At 36.6% G+C, this 27,357-nt stretch overlaps 1 protein-coding gene across 1 annotated transcript; it reads left to right on the forward strand.

Moving 5' to 3' along the window:
* The first annotated feature begins 968 nt into the window (after window positions 1-968).
* On the forward strand, window positions 969-24,469 carry LOC129238708 (uncharacterized). Its single transcript, XM_054873873.1, has 6 exons — window positions 969-2,082; window positions 13,994-15,232; window positions 15,344-19,102; window positions 21,470-21,630; window positions 21,708-23,053; window positions 23,133-24,469. The coding sequence occupies exons 2-6, from the start codon at window positions 14,168-14,170 to the stop codon at window positions 23,909-23,911; spliced, it is 7,110 nt and encodes a 2,369-aa protein (XP_054729848.1). The 5' UTR covers window positions 969-2,082; window positions 13,994-14,167; the 3' UTR covers window positions 23,912-24,469.
* Window positions 24,470-27,357: the final 2,888 nt, after the last annotated feature.

The following is a 27,357-nucleotide window of genomic DNA, read 5'->3' on the forward strand; positions in this document are numbered from 1 at the left end:
TCCTGCCGTTGAAAGATTATCACCACATTAAAATAGAGTTAGATGCTACTACAACAACAACAACAACAGAGTTAGACGATCGTTCCCACGACAGTCAAGTCTGCACTACCGGATTAATATCCGGCCAAGTGATGTCACTCCAGCAGTAAATCAGCTGATATTATGACGCGAAAAATAAAACTTCTAAATTTTTAAATAAAGTATAATATTTCGCCGTCAACCTTATGAATGACTTGAAAGTATATTTTCAAACGACATAATTTTGAATGATATTCGTGAAATCTATTGAGGAGACATAAATTAGAACTGCCTTCTAATTTTTGGGACATTGTTGACTTTTGTTTGTGTACTTTTACTCGAGATGACATCTGACGAGTTTTGTTGCCATAGAAATGATTAAAAACACATTGCGTCCAATCCTGTTGTTTGGGTAAATAAAAATGTGTTTCCACAATGTTTATGATAAAAGTCAATGGAATGCGCACCTCATTCTCGTCGCTACCTATGAAGGAACACTTGAAGTCAATACTTACTTCAATTATTCATTAATAAATCTACCGCATTTTGGATGCGTCTCCTTAAAAGTTGCCTTTTTTCATTTGTAATCGGAGTTTTAATATCGCAAAGGAAGCTAAATATTTTATATATTCGCTGAGGCTTAAGAAAAAATATGAAGTTAAAAATATATATATAGATGAATGCAAAGAAAAGGGTCTGGCAACCCCTATGAAGTTTTGAGAAAATTTTACAACGATACTCGCTTTTAGCTTGTTTTAAAAAAATATGTTAAAACGTGAACATTTTCTAGCGATTTTGTAACAAACTGTGAAAGTATCAAATACTTTATATATTTAAAAAATGTTTACAATAATGAAGTATGTGAACAGAGCTGTTAATTTATTCATTGAATCACACCCTGTGTCGGCCATTGTCAAAATGTGTACTCTATTACAATACAATAACTAGACGTTGTCGTAATTTTTCATTTCGGTGCAGAATATTTTCAATAGAATTAAATTTATTAAAAGTAATTGGAAATATGCAAAAATACTAAAAACTGCAGCAGAAACCAGTGAAGTAACGATTTCGATAAAAAATTGTGGAGTTTCGTGGAAATTTCTTGTGAAAATCGAATGAAAAAATTCTTTTGTGTGACCTATACGAACGGGACTCCGTCGGACGGCCTCGCAATCGCATACACAAGCAGCAGTTGAAGCACTCGCATTACATGCTGTGGAAGGAGTGTATGGGGTAATAAGTTAAAAAGAAAGAAAAAAATGTGTCATTGAACGTCTGTGAGTAGCAGGAAAACGAGCTCTCGTGAGAAGGAGCTGAAGTAAAAATCAAGGATCAACACCACTAACTAATACCAACGGAGTTATAAGACCGATACCAGCACCAGCACAGTAGTAACAACACAAAAGAACACAAACATTTTCGACATAATTAACATTATTTTCGATAATCACCTCCGCCAGCCCTATATTCAATCATTGGAAATCTTTGTTCATCCAGGTTGAGAGTATTTTTTTTTCTCTACCAAACATAATACAAAATTCCATTCCATATCTTTCTACTGTATCATCTGTGCGTGAGTGAAGAACAGTGAAATAAAATTCAATTATCTTTATTTGCTTTTTTACGTTCCAAAACGAAATACATGTAAATACGTTTTACGTTCGTTCCATAAAAACTGTCGCCATCGTCGTTGGACTATACACGGTGTGCTTATTCGTAGGCAATTGTGTAGGGGAACATTGACGTGCTTAACAATGTGAACACCCCTTGTAGCCGAGTAATTTAGTGAAATAAGAAACAAAAAAGTAAACGATAATATTGTGTTGTACTCTGTGTTTGTGTGCTGTGTGTACCGTAGAAGAAAATTATTAAAAGCGAATAATGCACTTGCTATAAAAAAAGAAGATACAGATACAAAGCGAAAGCGATTAAAAAGGGCAAATAACTGAGTGTGGAAGGCATTGAAAACGATCGCTATCACCAGCGTTGACAGTAGAGGCCAAAGCAACAATAGTAACCTGACCAGCGGCAGCACCCATGTTCACAACATTGGTCATAGTTAAGGTGAGTTCGATGAAGTGAACCAGCTGTGTCATCCTATATGAGAACGTTGGTATTTACACACAATAGGGGTATTCATCTAAATGCTTTAAGGCGTCGTGAAGTAGCTGTCAAAAGGCATATGATAAGTTTTTTACATAAATTAGTGGCATTAATTTTTCAAAATTATTGCTCGCCTATGCTCACTCGTATATGAACTTATACAGGCATGTAAAAATTAAAATTGTATACTCAGCAAAAATTTCAATTGAATTACATAAACAATTCTTGAATAGATACAGACCATCAGTTATTGTAATGCTATTATATTGCTTCGATCGAGCAGATAGCACATCTCGTAGTTTTGAATCGTTGTTGAAACATACTAACCACTTACTGGGTTTTCTCGAATTCAATGAAAAATGTGCATGAAAACATGCCATTCGTGATTTAAACATTTAGATAAATACCGATTTAGTATAAGTTTAAGCGACTATTTCAATAAGTAAATTTAAGAGTAGGCAGAAAACAACCCAAGTAATTCTACGGGAATTACACAAATATTTCTTGAGGTGCGTTCATATAACAGTGCGTGTAAAAGTTTAAATATCATCGTTTCGTAGATTTGGATATTTAGATTACTACCCCTAATATACTTATAAAAAAAAAATAAAAAAAAATTGTAGCACATCAAACCATACGTGAATGAAAATTATTTATTAATTTTTTCCTTTGCTTTCGTTAAATTAGTGAGGCCTCTGTGCCTACTGCATTCATTCATTGTCAATGGGAAACGGTGTGTCGGTGTTTCGGTGTTTGTGTCAATGTGCCGGAAAATCTTTCATGTATACTGGTTCGACGCATTGGTGTAGATTTGGAGATGGAGAATTGTGTAGTGTACATCTTTGTGCCTGTTTTTTTAAGAAAAATCAATAAGGGTAGCATCTCACACTCATTACTCTTTGCATAGCATTTCTTTATGACTAAGTGGTTGTGCCAACTATTCCAAATTTTGGCTGTTCATTTGATTACCTCATTTTATGTGAGAATTCCATTGAACCAATTTCCTATGAAAGTAAAAAGAACTAAAGCGACATGATTTTTGCTTAAACGAAATATCATGAAAATAAATTAAAAAAAAAAAAAAACATTTTACGACTTAGAATCTAGTAAATGAAATTATATATAAACATATTTACGTGCAGTACGAAATTTTATGTGTTGTGTTTAAATCCCAACAAATGGTCTCCTTAATATTTGTAGGAATTCAGAAACCGAATTTCGATTAATATTTTATAATCTTAACACGAGTAATGTATGTACATAGCATTAATACGAGTAATGTACATACATATAAGTACAAACATACCTATACAAAATGATAAATTAATACAAGTTCAACTCTAAAATGCAACAATTAGCACAAATTTTCATGATAAAACTTTTTGGAAGCCGACAAAGCTGTTTATGCGATAAAATCAGAATTTATGCATCGCCGGGAGAGCTCAGCACGGAATGTACCTGTTCCTGTTGTTGTCCCCATTTTCATGTTCTCCCGACTCTTGTGCTACTCCATTTTGGATGTTCTGTCTACCATTTCATCTGTGTACGAGTATATTTCTTTGCTACACGTTATTGTTCCTTATTTTCTGCGCCTTGCTTCTTTTTGCTATTGTTATATGTACATTATTCTACTCACCATGCTAAAGCTATTTCGTATACATATGTATATATAGTGTTTACGTATATATGTACCCCTATATACATAGATATTAATACATACGGTTGAACATGTATTTGAAGCTTTAAATGTTTAACATTGCTTTTGTTTTTATCTCGCGTTTTGTTGTTCGTTTGCTTATTTCTGTTGTTGTTCATTTAGTTCCTTAATCACTTGGTTTGCATGTGTTTGTTTTCTGTTGCTGCTGTCATTATTATCGTCTGCTGCACCCCACACGTCACATACACATACATACATATGTATTTCAATTGATCGCTAAAGATGCGCATAACAAAAACAACTACAGTACAAAACGACCAAGCCAGTGCGGTGCCTGTGACTGCTTCGTCGCCTTCTGTGATGATGTGAAGATGTGTATGTAGATGTGAGTGTAGACATAACCTGTGTGCTTCAGTGTGCACTCCACCGTTTGGAGTGCAATCTCTTCATTGCCCCATGCTTTGTTTTTATTCTCTTCTGAAATGTTTAATTCAGGAATCACTGTGTTTCTATAATTTTATAAGGTTTACAGTTGTTTACTCTCTTCCTCTGATCTGCTCCTTTTTCTGTACATTATTTATCCACATAAATTATTTTATTATGTATGTATGTATGCACATAATATGTACGAGTACTCATGTGTATAGAGTAGCAGATACTTCCAGGGTTTATTAAACAATCAGTATAAGACTTATCTGCGAATTAATTTTTTGTTTGAACATTGAATTTAGTAGTCTTTGTCCCTGTTGGCGATTTGGTTCCACTTTAGCTGACATTATCGTTTGGATTTTATGTCAGAATTTATGAGTAAATGTCCGATTTATTAAACTGTTGGTCGACTTTTAACCATTTGTAGTCGAAAAGAAGGAGTATTGCAAAATTTAAATTTCATATGTAGCGTTTAAAAAATGTAACCTTTTAGCGATTGAATTTGTAATTTTGTATTCGCATGTGTATGTGTGTACGAATGTCGTTGCTAGTACGCGCTAACTCGTGTGTTAAACGTCATACAGGGCAATTTAAATATCTTTGATTAAATATTCAATTTCAAGGTCAAAATCGAATAACGACCCCAATCGTTGTTTATTGTACTAATTCATATGTTATTAAACCGCCATACATATTAATATATATATATATATATGTGTGTGTATGTGTATATACACAAGTACAAGTAATCGCTTAAGAAACAATACTCAGTGTACTAGGGTAACCTGAGCGATGCATCAAGTTTTGATGGAACATAATAATGCTTAAATCATCTTCCTCAAAATGACGCAAGCAAATCTCTGACAAGATTTTCTGATTATTTTCAGGTAGATCCTATTGTGTGAGGTCGGGGACTCTATAACCCTATAACTTAGAATCTACCTAGAAATAATCTTGACAGAAAATCGCCTGCTTCATTTTTCATTTCTATGAACTTTTAACGAAACAAATAATTTTACTGCAACAGTTTTTTTTGCTTTTAGCTGATTACAACTTGGCCTCCATCAAAGAATTATGCCGGGTGTTTTTTAAGAGCTTGAGAACTTAAAGTGATAAGGCAAAAGACAAATATTGTTGGAATGTTTTTTTTTTATTATGATCTGGTAGATATTTTCATGGCATTTATTCTGTGAATATGATATCCGACAATGTCCGTTGCTGTTGTTGTTGTTGTTGAATGCTGCTGAAGTGACAGTCCTTGGCCGGATATAAATCCTGGTCGCTCTGGTAACGTAGAACCGACTGCCCTGGGAACGGGCATATTCTTCATTTGTCTTCAATTCTTGCACGAACTGTATTTTATGGGCACGTAAGCCAAGACCCTTATGTAAAATTTTCGACTTAGTCGAAGGACAAAGGCCAAAAAGTTGAGAATGAAGGCGAATCGACATATCGGCGTCTTCTTTCTACACTTTGCTCTATGAACTTCGCAAGCAGATTTATTTTTTTCAAAGAAAATTTCCACAATTTTGAAGCATTGTTCGGGTATTAAACGATTCATGATGACTTGCCAAACTTTACTGAACAGAAATGACAGCACAGTTTGCTAGAATCGAACTTATGCGTTTCTAGTATATTTAACCCAACATCTAAACCTTCTACTTAATATGTCTTAACATCTGTCCAAATTTTGACTGTTTTGACTTTGTTTCTAATTTGTGGGCACCCTGCTGCGTCAACATTTCATTTTCAAAATTTTATTTGCGCATGGTAATGGTGAGGTAAAATGAAAGCTGAGTTGTCAAACTACAAAATGACAGTTGATGTTGAGACAGTGATGGCACTAAATCCGGTAAGACATATATGTTTTAACAGCGCGGACTCCATCTGACATTTCTGTGTTAAGAAAGCTTTTTTTTTTAACATAATCAGGAGGTAGGGACTACTTTTTGTTAGGAGTATTTGTCGAGCTTGATTAAATTACAATAATAAGAAAAACATGAAAAAATTATGTGTTCATATTTATTTGGCATGATACTGTATATGCACGTATGTCAGCTGATTTGCCAGCTTGAGTGATCATCTTTAAGTTCTTACGTAACTTATGTCAAGTTTATGCTTATCAAATGAGCTATAAAACTGCATACCGCGAAGTTTCTAAAGATTCTGTTCTTTTTCTGATGTTGGTGCATTGAGTTACATGCATTTTGTTGTGGAATGTACTAAACGCTTGTAAAAGCATAAAAAAGTTAATACGAAAGTAATTAAAATTTGGTAATACTTCGCGCTCCTGTTTTACTGAACACATTCAGAACTTGGCAACATCTCACTGTGCTATTATTGTGACCACGTGCACTGTTTTTTTTTTTTAAATCGCGCAGTCAGTTCTTCCCGTGGAGGGCTGTGAGCTTAAAAAAACACAAACAGGAAAAAGCGGTGGAAATATAAAAGTAGCGGGCTGCTTTACATATTATGGTGTAGGGCTATTGTACCAGATCGATGGCATAATGAATTCGGCAAATTAGCTACAGACGGGTTGCCGATAATAGTTGGCGCTTTCAATAGGATAATGATTCAACCACTCGGCTGCTGAGAAAAAATGGCTGCGCGATAAAGGCATTCGCGTGTTGGAATGGTCAGCCCTTCTCAATTCTATTGAGGATTTGTGGGGGAAAGTTCAGTTGATTTGGCAATCCATCACGAAGGACCAACGTGAACAGGGTGAAAAGATTTTTAGAGGTGTACTACCTGGCAGACCGTTATTCGGCTCTGAGCGAATTTGACACTAAGCTAAAGCTAAATATTGTGAAACACAAAATTAATGGCATAGAATCCAAAGTTCCCCTCAAAAAATATTTTTTCACCATACCTACCCTGCAACGTGAATGATTGGGTAATTCGATGCCCCTAAGAGGCGCTACTATTATTCAAGTCAATAAGCTTTTTTTGAGTTAAATTAAATTTTTGTATTAAATGTAAATAATATTAGAAATAAAAATAAAAATGTTTTTTTCAACCTATTTTGGTAATTCAAGTGTATCGATCATGTTTTCTCTTATTTTTTTATCCGAAAGGTAAATGTTTAACAAGTCTCTTAGGAAAGGAGATCAAGAGACTTCAAAATACTATAGAAACTTAAACTGCTATCATATGCGAATACATATAACACAAAGCAAACATAAAAGCGCTGCTAAACCACGATGCACAAATGAGAGTGCTCTCTGCTCTCTTTAATTACTCTTTGTTCACATATTTGTATTTCTGTTCATTTCTTATATAGAAAACACACAATACAACGTGCTGTACAGCAGGGTCATGCTCAGTGTTGCCACAGCCAAACAAATGTTTAACCGAAACAAAAAAGGAAGGAAATTACCTGAAAATATCAGTTTAAAAAAGAACACCAACAAACCACATACACTTTTTCAAATTTCAAGTACGTAGGCACATATGTATGTATATTAAATAATACACATCGCATTTCAAAGTCCACATTTTAGTATGTATATAAATATCCCGGATGCCTTAGATGGATGAATGTCATATTTAAAATAAAATAAAAATAAAAAACCGACACAAATGATTTCAAGCAATTCAATTAACTATACTCTCGTAATAAAAATGAAGACACACTTTCTTCTAATAAGCTGCGACTTTAAAAAAAAAAGAAAGCTGCATTCGCGCGATATATCTTGTCCTGACTGACTATTTACGGGGATTCTGCTGCTTCCGTGGCGCCGCAAGGTTATGGCGGATTCTTATAGAACTCGACAAAAGAAAACAAAATGAAAGAGTAAAATTTTTTGGTATCTCCCTTAGTTTTCGAGATATTGAATAAAAAAGGCCTTCAAAATGCCCTTTGGAACTTCACTATAATTTGCCATATTACACTATATATTTTTTAACACTTCACTAAAATTCACGAAATATACACTCACACGCGTGTTTTTACTTATTTTTATCCTTATATTCGAATTATTTTTATTAAAATAAAATGCAAATGCATTTGTCCATACAGTCACTTTCCAATTTTAAACGCGAATAAGAAGAAGATTGGAATGACAACAGTATGGTGTTGCCGGATGCCTGCAAATGAAACAAAAATATGAACAAAAATTAAATATTATATTTAAGTTTAGTGTTAATGTTGGGGATGGGGGTTATTGTGCCTCCTTACTATATACACGCATATGATGTTTTAAATTTGGGTTCAATGGTTTTAACACGGAAAGAAGTTCTATGCAAAAATACTGTGGATTGCGTAGCCGGAGTTGGACTGATGAGGGTTATTTTTTTGAAGCGCGGCCGAAGGCCGCCCATCGAAAAGGAGTTCTACGCAAAAATACTGTGGATTGCGCAGCCGGAGTTGAACTGATGAGGGTTATTTTTTTGAAGCGCGGCCGAAGGCCGCCCACGCGAAAAGAAGTTCTACGCAAAAATACTATGTTAATTAATTTAATTTTAATTACTTTATTTTTTTTTTGAGATACGCTTAATATCATTGTTTTTAAGTTTGAATGAGTTTTTATTTTCAAAATTATTTCTCAACTTAAAATTACAGCAAAAAATACTGCAGTTTTACAATGAACCTTCTACTGAACATCTCTGCATACGAACTTCGTTTTTATTTCAGGTGTATGGCAACACCAACTTTTCGTTAAATTAGAGAACTTTAACATTAAATTACTTAAAAACTAAGCGAGATATCAAAAAATTTTACTCTTTCATTTCGTTTTCTTTTGTCGAGTTCTATAAGAATCCGCCATTAAATTGCGGCGCCACGGAAACAGCAGTATTGCCCTATTTACTTACTGCAAGCTTGTCAGATTACCTTAATTGATAAGTTCAAATAGGCAATTTGAATGAACTTTGGCGATGCTTTGCTAACTGTAATAGAATAAAGTTGTAGTAAAACTTCTGGCATCACGGCTAGTTTATTTCAGATTGCGAAAAATTAAAGCAGAAGAAAAATTAACAAATTACCAAAAACGTTTTAGAGAGAAAAACGATTAAAAGTAACTAATATAAAACGTCAACACTGGTCCATGTCGTTCAATGGGTTGTGTTGCTTTGTGGGTGAAGCCGCTAGAAAAATATCAAAGTGTTTGACAAGCAGAGCATATTTCATTTCTCAGCACCAATGACAAGCTACATTTCCAGCTTTCTGGCTGTGTTCTCACAGCAAAATTCAATAAAATATACATTGGTGCTCAACCGTTGCATTGTTTGTATTAAAACCCTTAACGCAATACCCACCATGCTGTATGGTACAATGATTCGCATGTATTCTACATTAGTGCCCATTTACACAGGGAAACATTTTGTTCGTGGGAGAAGGACGGACGCGGAAGAGAGAGGGTATTTTGTCTCCCGGACTGGCGACACGCATTGCTCTTCTTATTCGTATTTACAATCTTTAAGCAATTTTTGACAAAATGCTTCATTCGTTTTCTTCTTTTGTGGAGGAGAAAAGTTCTGAGTTCTGTGTTGGTTTTCAATCAAACCAAGGCGAATCTATTAAAGGTGGTGTTGGTAAATCGGCTGAGTTGTTTTTTTTTTCTTTCGCCGGTCCATGTGGCTGTCAGCTCAGAATGAAACAAGGCGAATTCATTATTTGTTTTCTACTTTTCTCAACATTTTGTTTTTACAATCAAACGTTCAGAACTTTGTTGTTGGTCTAGTGCCACCACCTTTCATGAATGCGCCTTGAATCAAACGGAAGAAATCAATGATGACAAGCATCAGAACGCTGTTTGAGAAATGCAGGATTATTTTTTTCTAGTAAAGAAGGTATAATTTAAAACATTATGTTGAATTCTAATTTTTTCCTAGATACTCAAGTTAATTTTAAGTGAATTATTTATATATGCGGCCGCCGTAGCCGAATGGGTTGGTGCGTGACTACCATTCAGAGTTCACAGAGAGAAAGTAGGTTCGAATCTCGGTGAAACACAAAAAATTAAGAAAACATTTTTCTAATAGCAGTCGCCCCTCGGCAGACAATGGCAAACCTTCGAGTGTATTTCTCCCATGAAAAAGCTCCTCATAAAAAATATCTGCCGTTCGGAGTCGGCTTAAAACTGTAGGTCCCTCAAGACGCACGCCACAAATAGGAGGAAGAGCTCGGCCAAACACCCAAAGAGGGTGTGCACGCCAATTATATTTTATATATATACATATATATTTATATATGAAGTCTGTTTAGTTTATTTTTTTATTCTAGTACAAAAATGTATATATGTATATGTAAACAATAAAAAACAACAAATTTATTTAACCAGTTTGCATTCTTCATTGAAATATTTAAGAAACTGTTGCGGGCGTTCACCGCTTTACATGTTAGCGGGTTGTAGAATATATCCGAAGAAGCTAAAGTAGTAAATGTTAAAATGTTGCCGAAAACAATTTTGCCCGTGTGACCGCGAATGGAACACGAAAAGAGAGTTTCCAGTGTTTCCCTTCCCTACACTTCACTAAAGAGAACAAGGTTGCCACTTTGCTAATTCGTTATCAAAAATGGTAGCTTTCACTTGCTTTCGTAATTTACTAATTTTCTATTTATTTGATAACTTTCTAAAAGGTAATTGATGCATTCTTGAGAAATGAAAGGCACTAGAATGAATGAATGAAACGTAATGGCCAAAGTAATTTAAAGCCAAAGATTTCTTTTTCGTGTTATTCTGCTTAATTCACAGTCCATGGCCAAATATAAATCCGCTAACGGAGAACTGACTGTTGTAGCAACGCTGTTGAAAAACTGTTGAAAAGCTGTTTAATAAGAAAAAAAAAAGTTTAATGTCAGAGGTCAACTTCTTTTTCTTTCTTACAAAATGTCAAACTAAATACCTCCTTTTCCATGATCTGCAAATTCTTGTTCATAGTGCAAAATTGTTTAGTCTTCTGTCCAAAGTTACCTCTTTTGTCTTCGCGGATTCTTCCTTTTTCGTATGTCAACATATAGTACATACTTACATTATAATGAGGATTTAACCATCCGTTGGATACCTTTTTTTAAATCTACGGTTGGGCATCCGGGTCTGGTCTTTTTTCGTCCTTAAATTTTAGGAGCTTCCAAGTCCAGAAATATTTTAAAAATTAAAAAAGCAGTCTGGCCAGGCCGGGGTGCCTAATGAAGGGTTAAATAAAGACATCAGTTATATTTTTAAATAATATAAAAAAAACGCGTCTTTAATATTTGTTATGATCTGGCAATGCCGAAACGTCTTTCAAAATCTGTTATCAAATACTTTCGAAATTTTAGATGCGAAACTCTTTTTCTCGTGAGAGGCACCTCAGTAATGCCACACCGGAATGAACATGATTGGGTATTTTTTTTAACAAAAATTGGAAATTTTTACTTTCTACACCACCACTAAGGTTATTATTGAGTATTCGGTTCCCCATAAACGCAAACATAAATAAACAAAAAATTCAAAAATTAGGAAATAAATAAAATTATCCAAAATTGAAACGCAAAAGTAATGAAACCAAAAAAAAAAACATAATTATAAAAAAATATATAAAATGTTGCAGTTTTTGAATATAACATAAAAAGTGAGTAACAAAAATAAATTTGTAGAACAACGAATAGAAGGGCGAATATGTGCGTATTTGTCACACAATATTAAAAAGCAGTCGATCACCGATTTTTAAAGCCGAACTGAACTCAATCGAGTTTCGGACGATTTTAGCCTAAGCCGAACCGAGAATGAATCGAAGATTTTCAACGGTCTCGTGATACCCGCGCCATCTCGGACCAATTACGATCAGGATGTGATAGTAAGTTAAACCAGTTCTTGCATTAACTACTTCGTAGTAGCAATGGCAACGAAAACACTGCTCTGCTCTCGCTACTGCATCTTAAAGAGATGAGTATTAGAGGAGGTAGCACTAAATGCGCAATCAACTGTTTTGCTCCCATCCAAGCTACGTTTCGTTTCTGCTAGTAGCTCAGAGAAATTATCAAATCAAAATTTTTAGTGCTATCTGCAATTTTATTTTATAAAAATTTGAATTTTTCTAAATTTATTTTGTAAATTATTTCGAAATGCACTGTTGGGCAACACTGTGTGATGAGAGCGCAATCAGCTGACGCGTTTCTACAAAAACAATCCAAAATCTCACGTCAACCATCTATGATACTACGGAACGGAACGGTGTTGTTTTTTCATTTACATGGGGCTCTCATTAGTATCATCGTGTCAGCTGAGACGGGCGAACGTTTACGTTGGTGAGTGTGAGCACCATGAGCCCAAGGCCGAAGCCACAGTTTCGTTATTCAATACGAAATATACATTAATTATTTATTTATTTATTTTATTTTATAAAGGTTTACATAACAATAAAATTATGGTTATGGCTCGATTAGATCCGACGAAGTAGATCAGTATCTTTGAGATAGATATGTTGGCTACGGATTGGATTTTTTAATTTTTCGAGAGGGTCAATGTTGCGAAAGTAATGATGTTTAGTCTATGCAAGGTTAGGGCATGAAGACAGAATGTGATTTATACTCAGGGTGGAGTTGCAAAACGGGCATAGATTGGGTGGAATGCCTTGAAGTATATGGGCGTGTGTAAGTATTGTGTGGCCTAGTCGAAGGCGTATGTATGGTGTGACCATATTCGTTGGGATTGACTCATTAAAACCTGGTTTTACACGCTTAGGATTAACTAAGGAGTAGGGATGGTTATAATTACTCCACTCGCGTAGGAGGTCACTTTGCCTTTGGTGTTTTATGAGACTAGATGTCATGTTTAAAGATGATATTGGTTGTAATGGTAGAGGTGATTCTCATTTGTTTTGCAATTTGGTCAGCATGTGTATTACCATTAATATCTACGTGGCCAGGAATCCACATAATTTTGATTTTTTGTGGTTTGGTAGTTAGTGTCTCTCTTATAAAATCAATTATGTAGTTAGAGTTGTTGTAGTTCTGGATGGCCGAAAAGCACGATAAGCTATCAGTGCACACTATGAATTTGCCCTTGTTTTGGATTGCATACAAAAAAGCGTTAAAAATTGCAACTGCTTCTGCTGTAAAGATAGAGCAGAATGGGAATAAGAGCCCATAAGTTATTATTTCGTTTTGCTCTTTTACGACAGCATATGAAGTCAGTTCTGTCTTAGACCCGTCGGTATAGATCAGCTTCCAGCCCATGGCTCTGTAATTCGCTGCGATTTCAGAAAAAATGGATTTATATTCTTAACGACATGTATTAGCTTTACGATTTAGTGCTAAATTGTTAATAAAGGACGCCTCTTTAAGTAGCCAGGGTGGGTTTCGATGTTTACTGATTTGAACCCTTTGCAGCGGTAGGTTATTATCTTTAGCAAATTTGAGACAGAGATGGATGGTTGACGGTATCTTAGGAATACGCTTTCGAAGTATAGCTGTACATCTTTTCGAAGTGCGTTGTTCGATGTTGTTATAAGTTTAGCGTAAAGTTTACCAATACAGTCTTCTGCGTTATCTGCGATAGAAGTTAGTCCAGTTTCCGCAAAAATATTCTTCAGAGGAGTTGTTGGAAATGCTCGTAGAGATCTTCTCAGATCTGTATGGTAAGGAGCCGAAAGTAGCTTTAATTTAATTTTAGCATTATGTCCGTAAATCTCCAAGCCGTATTTGCGTTTCTATTTGTAAAATATTCGTTTTTTTTTATGGAATAGAGGAAGTTCACATAACCTCATTTGGACGAATTTTTTGACAAATTATAACTTATTATTATATCCATTACAGCCTTTTAGAGTGCTAAACTAATTAAATTTCGATTTTAATTTTTCCAGAATTGTAAAACCTCGCTTAAATTACTGATGTTTTAACGAAGATGGACTTGCACAGAAGTATATCGATTTTATGATTTCAAGCTTTATCGTCTTGAAAGAACTACTGCAGTAGCATTGTCGTATTATATCTAATACATAACTAGACCACACAGCATAGAATTAAAACTATACAAAATGGGGGAGAACGTACAGTGTCCGGTATGCACACTATTCCTGCATGCTGGTATGAACCTCTCGGATCATTTGGAAACCCATCCGAAAGAGCAAGTGATTAAGGCACTCGTGCAAATGACTATTTCGGGTAGTGGAGGCACTGCTGCAGGTACCGCTCTGGCGGCATCCTTAAGTGGAGGTGGAGGTGGCGAAACTAAGTCAGATCCGGACGAAAAACCAAACCTATCACCAGTTCCTGCTAATTCAGATACAATTAGCAGTTCGGCTACAAACAATTCAGTATGCGCTGAATCAGTCCAAAAGAATAGTCTGAACTTTACAGCCGCGTTCAGTGCAATACCAGCAATAACTAAACCTTCGACTTCAGTGGTGGCGGCCGCTGCAACAACGACAGCGACGGTAAAGCCACCAGTTGATGGTGTTGCAAAGTCAAAGGACACAAATGTAACCGAAAATGGTGAGAACAAGTCCGAAGCTGGTAGTGGAAAGGATAAGGTTAAGGTTTCACTCATACCAGCGGCGATTCCCAGCGTTGTTGGACAAGTGCTGCCAGGTCATTTTGATGGATATGCTGCTGCGAATGGGTACCATCAAAGGCAACAGAAGCAATTAGTAACAAGTCAATTAGATCAGCAGCAGCAACAACAACAACAACAACAACAACAGCAGCAGCAGCAGCAACAACTACCCCAACCACCACAACAACAGCAACATAAACAAAAACCACAGCACATGGATAATGTAACGGCAAATATTACAATTGCACAGCAACACACAGCGTTGCCACCACCTCCCGCACCAGTGGCAACCATGCCGATATTGGTTGGCCAAATGCCGAATAAGCTGCTACATTCATCACACTCAACTACTCTATTTGCAAGTAATGTTGCCACCCATCGTCACGTTCAAATGCTACCGATCCAGCAGCAAATTCAACAACAACAACAACAACAGCTTCAACACCAGTATCAACAACAGCAACAAACTCATAATCAGCAGCAGCAGCAGCAGAACCTGAAAATATATTATTCCACAGCTATGCCCGCACCACCGTCTTCGCTGCAGGTATTTATAATTTCTAATTTCGAATTATTTTTTATTATCAAGCTAAATAGGCTTTGCTATAGATTTTGAAATTTTCTTCTGATCTAATATATATTTTCATTTGTTTGCTAGCTTTTCCCCTTCCATGCATCCTCCCAAATGCAGCATCAAAAACCACCGCCTGCTTATGGCACTGCGATAAGTCAAATTCGATCTCAACACAACCAAAACAAAAATAAAAATGCTGCTGGAGATAAAAGCCATATACAACATCAACATCACCAGCAGCCAACGCATCATCAGCATCAGCAACAACAGCAGCAGCAGCAGCAGCAGCAGCGACAACCACAACCACACCAACTGCAGCAACTACCACTTCAAACTCAACAGCGCCCCACAATGCATCCGCCGCCGCCACAATTAACAGCAACTTCCTCCGTACCGCTGCAAATACACCACCATCATCAGCAACAGACTCTTTCAAATATTCCAGCTCTAAGCGCGAACCCTTCGATGGGCGCTAAACCTACTGAATTACTTCCACCGCCTCCGCCACCCACACGCTCATCAACAAATTTGCATCAACAATTGCAACATTCGCTGGCATCTTTCGGCAACTCAAGCAAAACATCGGCAGCTGTACAGCAACGTGTGCCAATGGATGCCACTGATCACAGTGCTATGACTGGTGGCACCATAACAAGTCAGGTGCTTCCTTCAACTTCAGCAGCCAGTGCTGCTGCAGCTGCATCTATACCACCAGCCATTATAGCCATTACATCCGCTGGCGGCATAAGACAAGTGTCTTCACCATACAGTTCAATGTTGATGACAGCGGCACAATCGCCTTCGACGTCTTCTGTTTTGCGTTATGCTGAATCGCCGGTGGCGCACTATTTGGAACGAGACAATGGCGATTTTATAGTCCAGGAGACACCGAAACACATTGTCGAGTGCGTTGAGAAAGATAATGGCGAGTTTTCGGTGATTGAGCGCATATATCAGTCACCGTTAAGTGTGCTGCACATACACGAAGATAACGAGAAAGACGATGAAGATGGTGATGAGGATGAGAATATGACAGAGAAAAACAACGATAACAAGAAAGAATCTACATCCGATGAACAAATAAAAACAAGTGACGTCGTGCCAATGGATATTGAATGTGCTGGCACTTCAAGAAAAACACAGAAGTCGCAAACTACGGCGAATGACAAATGTGGGCGGTCTACTTCGAATAAGAGTCCCCACATAAAGGATGCAGAAACAAGTGGGAAAAATTCAGTACTTGACGAAAATACGCAAACTAAAGCATATGGTAGCGATGGGTCAGTAACGGCAAGCCCCATTATCAGCAGTCATATAAATAGCGATAGATCCATGCCATTGAACGGCGCACCTATGAGTTCTGCTAACAGGGACACAAGCAGCGATCCCAGTGCCGTTGCGAATTCAAGTTCCAACAACAATAGCGAATCCAGTGTGATGCCAAGCTCAACATCAAATTTCAACCAAAGTTCTAATTCAACCGGAACGTCGCGTAAACTTAACTCGAAAAACACTATAACTGTGCTGAGCGATGTACAGTTGAATTTAGATGAATACCTCGATTTGGTTGGTAATATAATAGCATCCAGTAAAATATCAGCAAAAAGTAATGCACTTACCGGCGCTATGCCCTTACCAATGCTCAAAGTCGAAAAAGAGGAGCCGCTTGATGACTACGAAATGATTAGTTCACCACAGGAGCAGGAAACATTCGAAGAGCAAAACAAGGAATATTTTGATAAACAAAAACAACTTCACGATTCTCAAGCACCAACTGTAATCGAACCACCTACAATCGCCAACAAAAATGAGACTGAACAAATAGTTGAAAATAATTGTAGTAGCAATAAGGTTAGAATAAATGACAGTGACAATGATACAAAGGCTGCCAGTACCGCCATGCTGCAAATGCAAAATGCCAACATAGGCGCAACATCAGCCATGTCAGCGACATCAGCAGCAACAGCAACAGCAACATGCTCGAGTCACGTGACCAGTGTTATACGCATGGCAACAACTAGTCAACAACAACAACAAGCGCAAAAGGAATCAGCGCATCCAACAGTGGTTGCTCCGACAGCCACAGCCACAGAAACACAATCACAAAATGCATGCAGCGATGCGGCTGCATCGGCAAATCAAACGCAAGTGACATCAATAATTATACAAGATTTGACGCGGCAACACATCATACAACTAAAGGAGGAGAAGCAGGCGTATAGAGATGAGCAGCAGCAGCAGGATATAGTTGGGTTCCAACACGAACCAGAAAAAAAAGCAGAGGCGGCGCAATCAGAGTTGCCTGCCCATGCGCCTCCATCGACTTCACTGCCAGCGCAGAAAAAGGGTCCGAAGAAATTAATTATCAAGCCAAAAGTAACAAAGACTGATGCAAATGCTAACCTCAACCTCAACAACAAAAGCAACAACATCAACCACAAACAGCATAAGAATAGGGATACTAAGGAAATAAAACCCCAAATAATTAATGAAGAAGCGTTATGCGAACAACCGACCACCTCTTCCAAAGCACAAATGGAATTGAAAGAGAAAACACTGCAATTACAACAACAACATCGCGAACAACATGAACAACAAGAACAACATACAATAGCACATAAATTGATAAAAAGCGAACCCATCACATCAGCTTACGATAGCAGCACCAATAGGATTGGCATCAATGGCAGCAATTTGGGTCACAGCATACTGGAGAATCATCTGAACTCGTCTGTTGGCAATTGTGCACCCATTATTCAATGTAAAAGTGAACATGAACCACAAGCCAACTATCTGCAGCCCTTGAAAGAGGAAATCAAAGAGATCAGCAACTCGAATGACAATGCCGCAGCCAATGATGATGCGCGTGTTCTGTTGGATTTTGCTAATTCGAAGAAGCGCGCATCACCACATACAGGCGTGACCAATTTTCTCTCGGCCACTTCGATTTTTTCGAACAATTCCAATGCAATGAACGAGCCCAAATCAACGACGAGTCTCGCTAACACCAAAACAAATAGCGCCGAGTCACATGCCGCATTGCGCTGGGAAGACGAATTTATAGCTCATGATGATGTGCAAGAGATCGTCATCTCATCATCGTATTCACAATCACAATCGGCTTCAGATGTACCTACCACTGCAACCAATTGCACAACCACATCTCATGCGAAGGATTTAAATGCCGGCCAACTGCCGCAACAACAGCATCAAAACCAGCAACAGCAACTTCAACACAACTTCACCGACTATCCATTTAGTTTTCTTTATGGCAATGGCAGTGCCGTCGGTGGTGGTGGTGGTGGTGCAGCTAGTGGTGCACAACAACCAGATGCTAAAGGTGGTAATTTCTCAGCCATATATCAGCAGGCTGCGCAGGACGCCACCACAGCCGCCACACTTGCATCTGGCAGCAATACTGTCCATACAGATGAATCCACCAGTTCAACACAACAGCAGCAACCGCATACCAATCACTTTGGTGGTGTGCACAGCGGCAGCGGCGAAATAGGAAATAATGCACCGCATTGGTATCACCACGCCATGGCCACGACAAATGCTGATTTCGAAGCAACGCTGGGTGTCGATTGCAATGCGGCCGTAGATGGTGGTGATGTGGGTAAATACTTGGATCTGGATACATGTAAGCGTGAGGTTTTAGTTGGTATGCCAGGTGCACCATCTTCGACCTCGTCATCCTTCGCTGCCGCCACAGAGAGTAGCTTGGCTGGTGGCTGCACAGCAGATGCGCTGAATATACGAACTGATGAAAAAATGCCTGCAAAGGGTGAGATTTCAGGGCAGGAAAGCAATTGCGATATTGAGAACTCATGGAGTCAGCCGGTAAGTGCGCAACTGATGTTATTTGGATTTTATTTAAATTTTAATAAAAAATGCAAATGCAATGGAGCATTGAAAGAAAGAGGATACAAAACTGGATTGATTTTAGAAAAGCAAAAATAATTGCCATTAAGTTACAATTGTTTACAGTCGATGTAGGGAATCTTATTGTTACATAACTCTCCTTTCCCCAGTAGTGAATACTCTTGAAGCCCTCCTACTCCCACTCCACACATTACTGGATTCTAAAGAGTGTACATCACCACCACAGCACTCACCGCCACAAACACCCAAATCAACCGCGGCCTTAACCAAAACGGCCCTTGCGAGAGGACTGTCCTAGTAGTGCTGGAACTGAAGTAGGTTTTCGATACAGTCAGTCACTCCACACTACTAGATGACATTATACAGTCACGACTCTTGCCGGCACTGAAAAGGCGGTCCGATAATTATTTCAATGGTCGGCACTCGACACTCATTTTCCCAGACCAAAACTCAAAACAGAGGAGGATAGAGCAAGGTGTGACTTATCACCCTTGCTTTTCAACTTCTATAAATCGAAGCTCCCCCAGCCACCAGAGGGAGTCGCCCTGGTCTCCTATGCTGACGATTGCTCGATAATGGCTTAGGGCAATGACATCGATGGCCAGTGCGCCAACGTAACCGATTTTTTCACTGCGAGTAATATACTACAACTTTCCCCCACTGAATCCATGGCAACCCTCTTTGCCACCTGGGCAAAGGAGGTCAAACTACAGCTTAAGGTAAAAGTTGACGACATACCAATACCGACAGTAAACAACTCCAACTTCATTTCCATGGCAGCTGATTCTACGTTACCGGAATGACTCGGGGTTTTCCCGACCAAGGGTTGCCGCCCCAGTAAACTAGCTCTGTCTAGTGTACCGTATCCCAACTCCAAAATTTCGGGACTTACCTTCGATGATTTGCTCTCCTTCGCGCACGCAAACGCAATTGATACTAAAGTACAAAATCGCAACAAGGTTCTCGGGTGTTACTCGGGTGCTACCGTAGGTTTCAGCCCTGTAGACACCTGATAGAACATGAACCGCGTCTCAGGTAAGTCAGGAGGCATCTCTTCAACTATTCCGACGACGTCCAGGACAAAAATAACCGACAACTACTGAACCGGACAGTGTTTAGACGTACGCTCAAGGAGATTCATCGGGAGACACTTACCTGCTTCCAAAATTTCCGATCCCTGAATGCCTTAATCGAAATACAACCACCACCCACAGCAGATGAAGTGCTTCAGCTACCCCGAGAGACCCTCGTTACTTTGGCACAATAACGTTCTGGATACTATAGCAGACTAAACTCCTGCCTATTCAGAATTGACCCCGAATTACCTAACATATGTCCAGCGTGGGAAGGTACTCCGCACGATACTAACCACCCTTTCATATGCCCCATCAACCCTACTCAACTAACGCCCCTTTCTTTCTGGACCCAACCTGTCGAAACAGCAAGTTTCCTGGGCATACGGTTAGGTGAGCTAGACGAATGCGACACTGACAGGGCTCAGTAAGCTGTACAAAAACAACAGCACCAGGTTGAAGTGGGCCATACTCAAGCTCACAGCCCATTGTGATGCCGCGTGTGAAACTTGTCCCAATCATTCTAAAACTAGTGTCTGCTTTTAATAAAATTTACAATATTCCTGATTTTTGTAGAAAAGATTTCTGAGATCTTCTCATTCATTAAAAAAATTGAATGCAGGTCACAATTGGGTTATTAATTAATTTAATGCCGTCTTTGAACAGTTCGTTTTTTACGTTTTAATATTTTCAATTTGAGATGCTGGTCTTGAAGTGGGCTTTCATGACTTTTATATGTTTCCTCTGAAAGGTAAACATTTTTTGATGACCGATAGCTCTTAAAAAACGTATTCTAACATTTTCCGATTATTAACAACTATTTTGAAATTTTATGACAAAAGTTATGAATTTAAAACAGTTACCTAAAAGCTCACCAATATTGCAAAATACGTTTTTTTAACGAAAAGTTTTTTGAAAAAAAATTTTTTTTTTTGAAAAAGGTGTTTTTTTTTTTAAAACAGTTTTGGTTTTTTTGAAAAAAAGGTGTTTTGTTTTGGATAAAAGGTTTTTTATCTGAAAAAAAAAAGTTTTTTGTTTAAAGTTTTTTTTTTAAGTTTTATTTTTTAAATTTTTTTTTTAACGAAAAGGTTTTTTTAAGTTTTTTTTAACGAAAAGTTTTTTAAAAGTGTTTTTTAACGAAACGTTTTTTTTTTTGAAAAAAGTTTTTTTTTTTTAAGTTATGTCTAATCCTCTTCTTGCATACCAGATATTTTATAAAACCTGATATTTTATATATTTATTTTTATTGTAGATGTATGGCGAAATTTCTGCGCGTTTTTTCAAAACCACATTTCCCGGAATATTTCAACACGAAAATGGTTGGAATCACGATGAATATTTCACTGTGCAGGATTTGAGCGCTTCAGCGGCTACAACGGGCAATACGGCGACTTCGGTCCGTTCAAGCAAAAGGTCTACACTCATTCTTTCAACTTCATTAGATTAATTTTTTTAACTAACACTAAAAATGTCTCTATTTTTTTGATCAGCTTTGATTTTCGTCTCCCTATGGAAGCAACTACCTCAGCGGCAGCAAATAGTACAGGCGTCGGCAATAGCAATTTTCAACTGTTCGCCCGGCACACGGATGCATTGCCCTCAACATCGTCTTCTAATAAGAAGAAACGAAAGCGTGACAGTACTGGCAATAGCGGCAATGTTATTGGACGTATAGAGAAAACGGCGGGAGTATCGCGCATGCAACCAACTGCTACAATTACTTCACAACAACTATTGTTGCACCAGCAGCAACAACAGCAACAGCAGCCGCCGCTACAAGCAAATGAACAGTTGCAACAGCCACATCATAGCGATAATGCTGTAACTTCTACTGCGTTTATGGCGAGTGGCACATCAACGGCTGCTGTTACAGCTGCTGGCGATCCAACTGCTTCATTGGGTGGGGATCAGAGGCGACAACGAAAGAAAGTATATCAGTGCACACATTGCACAGCCGAGTTTCCGAAGCTGAAGGATCGCAATTCGCATATGATAATGCAACATAATTATGTGCGTCAGAATCGACGATTGATATGTGTTCAACGTCCGGTTACGGCTGCGGCTGCCGCTACCGCTGCCGCTGCTTCCTCATCAACCAATGCAGCTGACGGTGGTGTTGACAATGTTGTGGTTGTAAATATGGCAGATGGTTGCAACGGCGGCCTTGTTCGTACAGAAAGCGTGGAATTTCTTGAAGATTCCAAACAGGACATTGTTAAAATTGAGGTGGAAAATGCATACCAGCCATTAACGGCTTCGGGCGCGGCGACAACGGCAGCGGCAGCGGCTGCGTCTACGTCTGCCAGTGGTGAAGGTATTGATGCTAAACCAGAACTTATAGACGACAAGAAAAACATGGCATTATTACCTACAAACAATGCCAATGCAAACAGTGGAGCTGACGATGGCGTCAGTGATGCAATTGACACGAAACCCGCAATCCAACCGTTGACGTTGTCAACACCAGCCACGAAATTAGCTGCACTCTATCGTATGTTGGTGGCCTACAATATATCCACTTTGAAAGATAGCCATAATCTAAGTGAGATGGAGCAGAAACTCATTGAACAGTCGATCTTTTTCTGTTACATTTGCCGGCGCAATTTCACATCGGTCAAATTGTACGATGCTCATCTAAGCGAACATCCCGCCGAATGTTTTACATGCGGCAAAACTTTTCAGCGTTGGAAGAATTTTTCACTGCATTTGAAACGTCATCTGGGCTGGAAAGAATTCGGCTGCAATGTGTGCGACAAAAAGTTTGTGGTGCGTAGCGCATTGGTCGAACACATGCGTATGCATACTGGACATACGCCACTTAAGTGCAAAGTATGCGGTGAGTATTTCTACCTTATTCTTGTATTCAATTTGATAATTTTTCTTAATATATTTCTGGATTTGATTTATTGCTGCAGGCAAATACTTTAAGCGCTACTCCAATTTGACACAACATCGGAAACGTCATAGCAAGCAGACCATAAGGAAGAAGGAATATGTTTGCTATTGTGGTGAGGTACTGCCATCGAAGGCGCGTTTCCTTTGGCACAAGGAGACGCACGATGCTAAACCGAAATGTTGTCCTCACTGTTGTGATCGTTTCGTGCACGCGAACTCTTTGCGCCGTCACATACGCTTAGCGCATTCCGATAAATTCGACTATACCGAACCGATGGAGTGTCCGTTGTGCAAGCAAACCTTTGCCAAGTCTTCAATCAAGGCGCACATGGCCACACATTCGATGGACACACAACATGACTGCGCAATTTGTAATAAATCCTTTTCCACCAAATGGAACCTGAAAATACATTCTTGGGTGCATGCCAATCGCACCGCCAAACCATTCAAATGTGAGCACTGCCCCAAGGCGTTTGTGCGCGAGGTGGATTTCAAGAATCACATGAACGCCCACAAACAAATCAAACCGTACACGTGCGAGTATTGCGGCTGCAAATTTATACGAAAATATAATTATATGCGGCATCGACGTGAACATCACGGCAACAAAAAGTTCACCTGTGACCTGTGCAAGAAATCCTTCCATCGGCATTATTATCTCATCGAACATCGACGCATACATACAGGCGAACGCCCATTCCAGTGTAACATATGCGGCAAGAGTTCCACAACGAAAACTAATCATAATAAACATTTGAAAATACATCATTCGCGTGATCCCTTCACCGTTGAAGCGTAAAATATTGAATGCCAACGAAACGAATAGTATGAGTTTCCACGATGGTCGGTTCTACGTTATCGCAACGATCCGGATTCATATCCGGCCGAGGACAAGAACAATAACAACAGCATGAGTTCGATCAGAATTTTCGGTATAACGAAATGTGTATTTGGAATGTAGCCAAGTGGTGGTTGGTGGCAGCTGGCGTGCGCTGAGCTAACGCGACGTTTAGGAGCGAGCTGTAAGCGTTTGGTGTATCATGGTTTTAAGAAAGTTTTTCTCTTAATCTCTTCGTGTATGTGTGTGTAATTTAAATGAGTATTATAAATATTACTGAATTATTGAAAAACGAATTAATGCGGTAAGTAGTTGTTTAGGCTAAAATCGATGTGTTGGAGCCTCATAGACAGAGTGTTAAACCAATGCATAAATGTGAATGTGTACACCATTTTCAGATGGAACTCGCTTTAAATTAGTTAAGTAAATTCTTTACGCAATTTCGAAGTACAAGCACGCATACAAACTGCAAATGTGAATTTTGAGTATTTGAATTGACAAAAAAAAAAAAAAAAAATTAATTAAAATTAAAATGTCGGCAACAGCTGAAAAACGAAGTTTTAGTATGTATTTATATTTACATAAATAGTTTTTATATTGTACGTACACTCCATTTGTGGAACAACATCAAGACGCACGCCACAAATAGGAGAAGGAGCTCGGCCAAACACTCAAAAAGAGTGCACGCGCCGATTATATATATACATGAATATATATTATGTAGACTCTATTTGGCAAAACTTTGATAATAATATAAATCCGTAAACAAGTTTTTGCTTTTAATTAGAACTCACCAATGTACGAGTATTTTGCAAGTGTCAAGCAGAAATTCATTTTATTGGCTAAGAAAATAAGTTTTAAAAATTAACGAAAATCCTTTTTAGCATTTTGTTTAAGTTCGTGATTTGTGATGCAATGCTAAAACATTCATAAAGGCATTAGCTGCATTCAGCGCTTGCGCGATTCATTTGTTTTAACGGTATGTGATTTTGTTTTTTGAAAACTTAAAATGCGAAATTTGTTTAGAAATACAATAGTAATCATGGTTTTGAAACTATACAAAATTCGTTGCCTAAAACCTCAGTGTGATTGCAGTTTTTGGTTAATTGATTTATTTCGTAAAAACGCCATTTACTATTTAGCTTAGTTTGTACGAAATCGGTTCATAAGTTATTTCTTTCTAGTTAAAATAATTTAAAAAAAGTCGTTGTAAAATTATAGGCATAAACAAATGAATCTTAACTGGTTGTTGTTGTAGCACGACAGTCGTTTCCACGACAGTCGGTTCTACGTTACCGAAACGACCCGGATTTATATCCAGCCAAGGACTGTCACTCCAGCAGCATTCCCCGTATGTACATAAGTATGGGGAATGTTTATGCTGCTACAACAACAATCTTAACTGGTCTACGTAGTTGATTGACTTAGAATTGCATAAGCAATAAATTTCAAACATATTTTAAAATAAAAATTAAAAATTCATTCGAGTTTAATTGACCTGCATATTAAAAAATTCATATTTCAAATGCCATTCTTTTTATTGTAGCAGCTTGGTTGGTAGAGGTGCTGTCTGTGAAGTGACACACCCCAATTAGCACAAAAGGTAACATTTTGGTATTGTAATAGCTTAAAATCTCACCAGCGGCAGACTCAAAAAGAGTTTTTTTTCTAGAGTTCCAAGTTGTGGCATAGCGCCACTGGTGCGATAGTACTTGGAATATATAAAAAATTACTTTCTTTGCTATTTTTGTTACTGTTGCTTCAATAGAAGTTACCTTTGACTGAAAACAAAAAAAAAAGGTAAAAATAAAAAATCATTCCCTCACAAACTTTAATGTTTATGCTTTTAAATTCTATGCCATTTCGGATAGCCTTTATTAAGCTCATGTAATAGTGAAACGCTTTGGTATATAATAGCTTTTACGTATTTTCTCAGTTAGTTTTTTTTTTATTTTTTTTTGTATTTAAACATTTTTTTTAATGTTTTCGTTTTTATTTACATTTTATTACAATTTTTTTGGTCTTTTTTACTTAAAAATTAATTAATAATACATTTTTATACATTATAATAAATATTTTTTTTAACTTCTTGAGTTTTTATTTTTTTTTTATTTTTTAACATCTTTTTGATTTTTTTCGTTTTTTAACATCTTGGTTCAAAAAAATTTATTAACATTTTTTTTAATTAAAAATTGTTTTATTAGCATCTTTTTGATTTTAAAATTTGATTATATTTGTTTTTCTTTTATTTTTAGTATTTTTCTATTTTATTTCTATTTTTGAACAATTTTTTTATATTTTTTTCGTTTGTTTTTAATCTTTCTATTTTTTTTTTCGTTTTTTCTAACATCTTTTTCATTTATTGAGTTTTAACATCTCGGTTAAAAAAAATTTTATTAACATCTTTATGATTAAAAAAAAATTTTGTTTAACATCTTTTTTTCATTTTCTTTAAAATCTCTTTTATTTGGGTTTATCTTTACTTTTTAAGATCTTTTTGGTTTTTTTCGGTTTTGTAACATCTTTTTCTTTTTTTGTAATCTTTTTGATTTTTTTTTCAACATATATCCGATTTAAAAAAAATGTTATTAGCATCTTTTTTGGTTAAAAAAATTTTTTTAAACATCTTTTTGATAACATTTTTTTTTAAATTTTTTTTAATATTTTCCTTTTTAAAGTTTTTTTTTAAATTCTTTTTTTTTTTCATTTTGTTCTTTTTTTATTTAAAAAAAAATTAAAATTAAAATTTTTTTTAGTTTTTTTCGTTTTTTAACATCTATTTGTTTTTTTATTTATTTTTGTTTTCAAACTTTTTTTTTAATATTTAGCATATTATTAATTTTTTCTAAATTCTTTTCAATTTTTAATTATTAAAAAAAACTATATTCTTTAATATTTTTTATTTTTATATATATTTTTTTTAATTTTTTTAACAGCTTAAAAGGTTTGTTTTTTAATTTTTAATATATCAACAATTTTTTTTTTAGTTTTTAATACTTCAAAAGTTTTATTTTAATAGTAAAAAAAAAACTATTTAAAAATGTAAAAACAAATTATAAATAAAAAATATTAAGGAAGTTAACATTTTTTAACCAAAATTGGTTTAATATTTTATTTAATATTATTTTGTTTGGTTTTAAAATGTTTTAAAAGGTTTTTGTTTTAATTTTTAATATATCAACAATTTTTTTTTAGTTTTTAATATTTCAAAAATTTTATTTTAATAGTAAAAAAAACTATTTAAAAATGTAAAAACAAATTATAAATAAAAAATATTGAGGAAGTTAACATTTTTTAACCAAAATTTGTTTAATATTTTATTTAATAATATATTTAATATTATTTGTTTGGTTTGTTTATTTTTCTTTTTTTTTTCTTTTTTTTTTATTTTGTTTAGTTTGTTTATT

Source organism: Anastrepha obliqua, chromosome 1, assembly GCF_027943255.1.
Source record: "Anastrepha obliqua isolate idAnaObli1 chromosome 1, idAnaObli1_1.0, whole genome shotgun sequence".
NCBI classification, from domain to species: Eukaryota; Metazoa; Arthropoda; class Insecta; order Diptera; family Tephritidae; genus Anastrepha; species Anastrepha obliqua.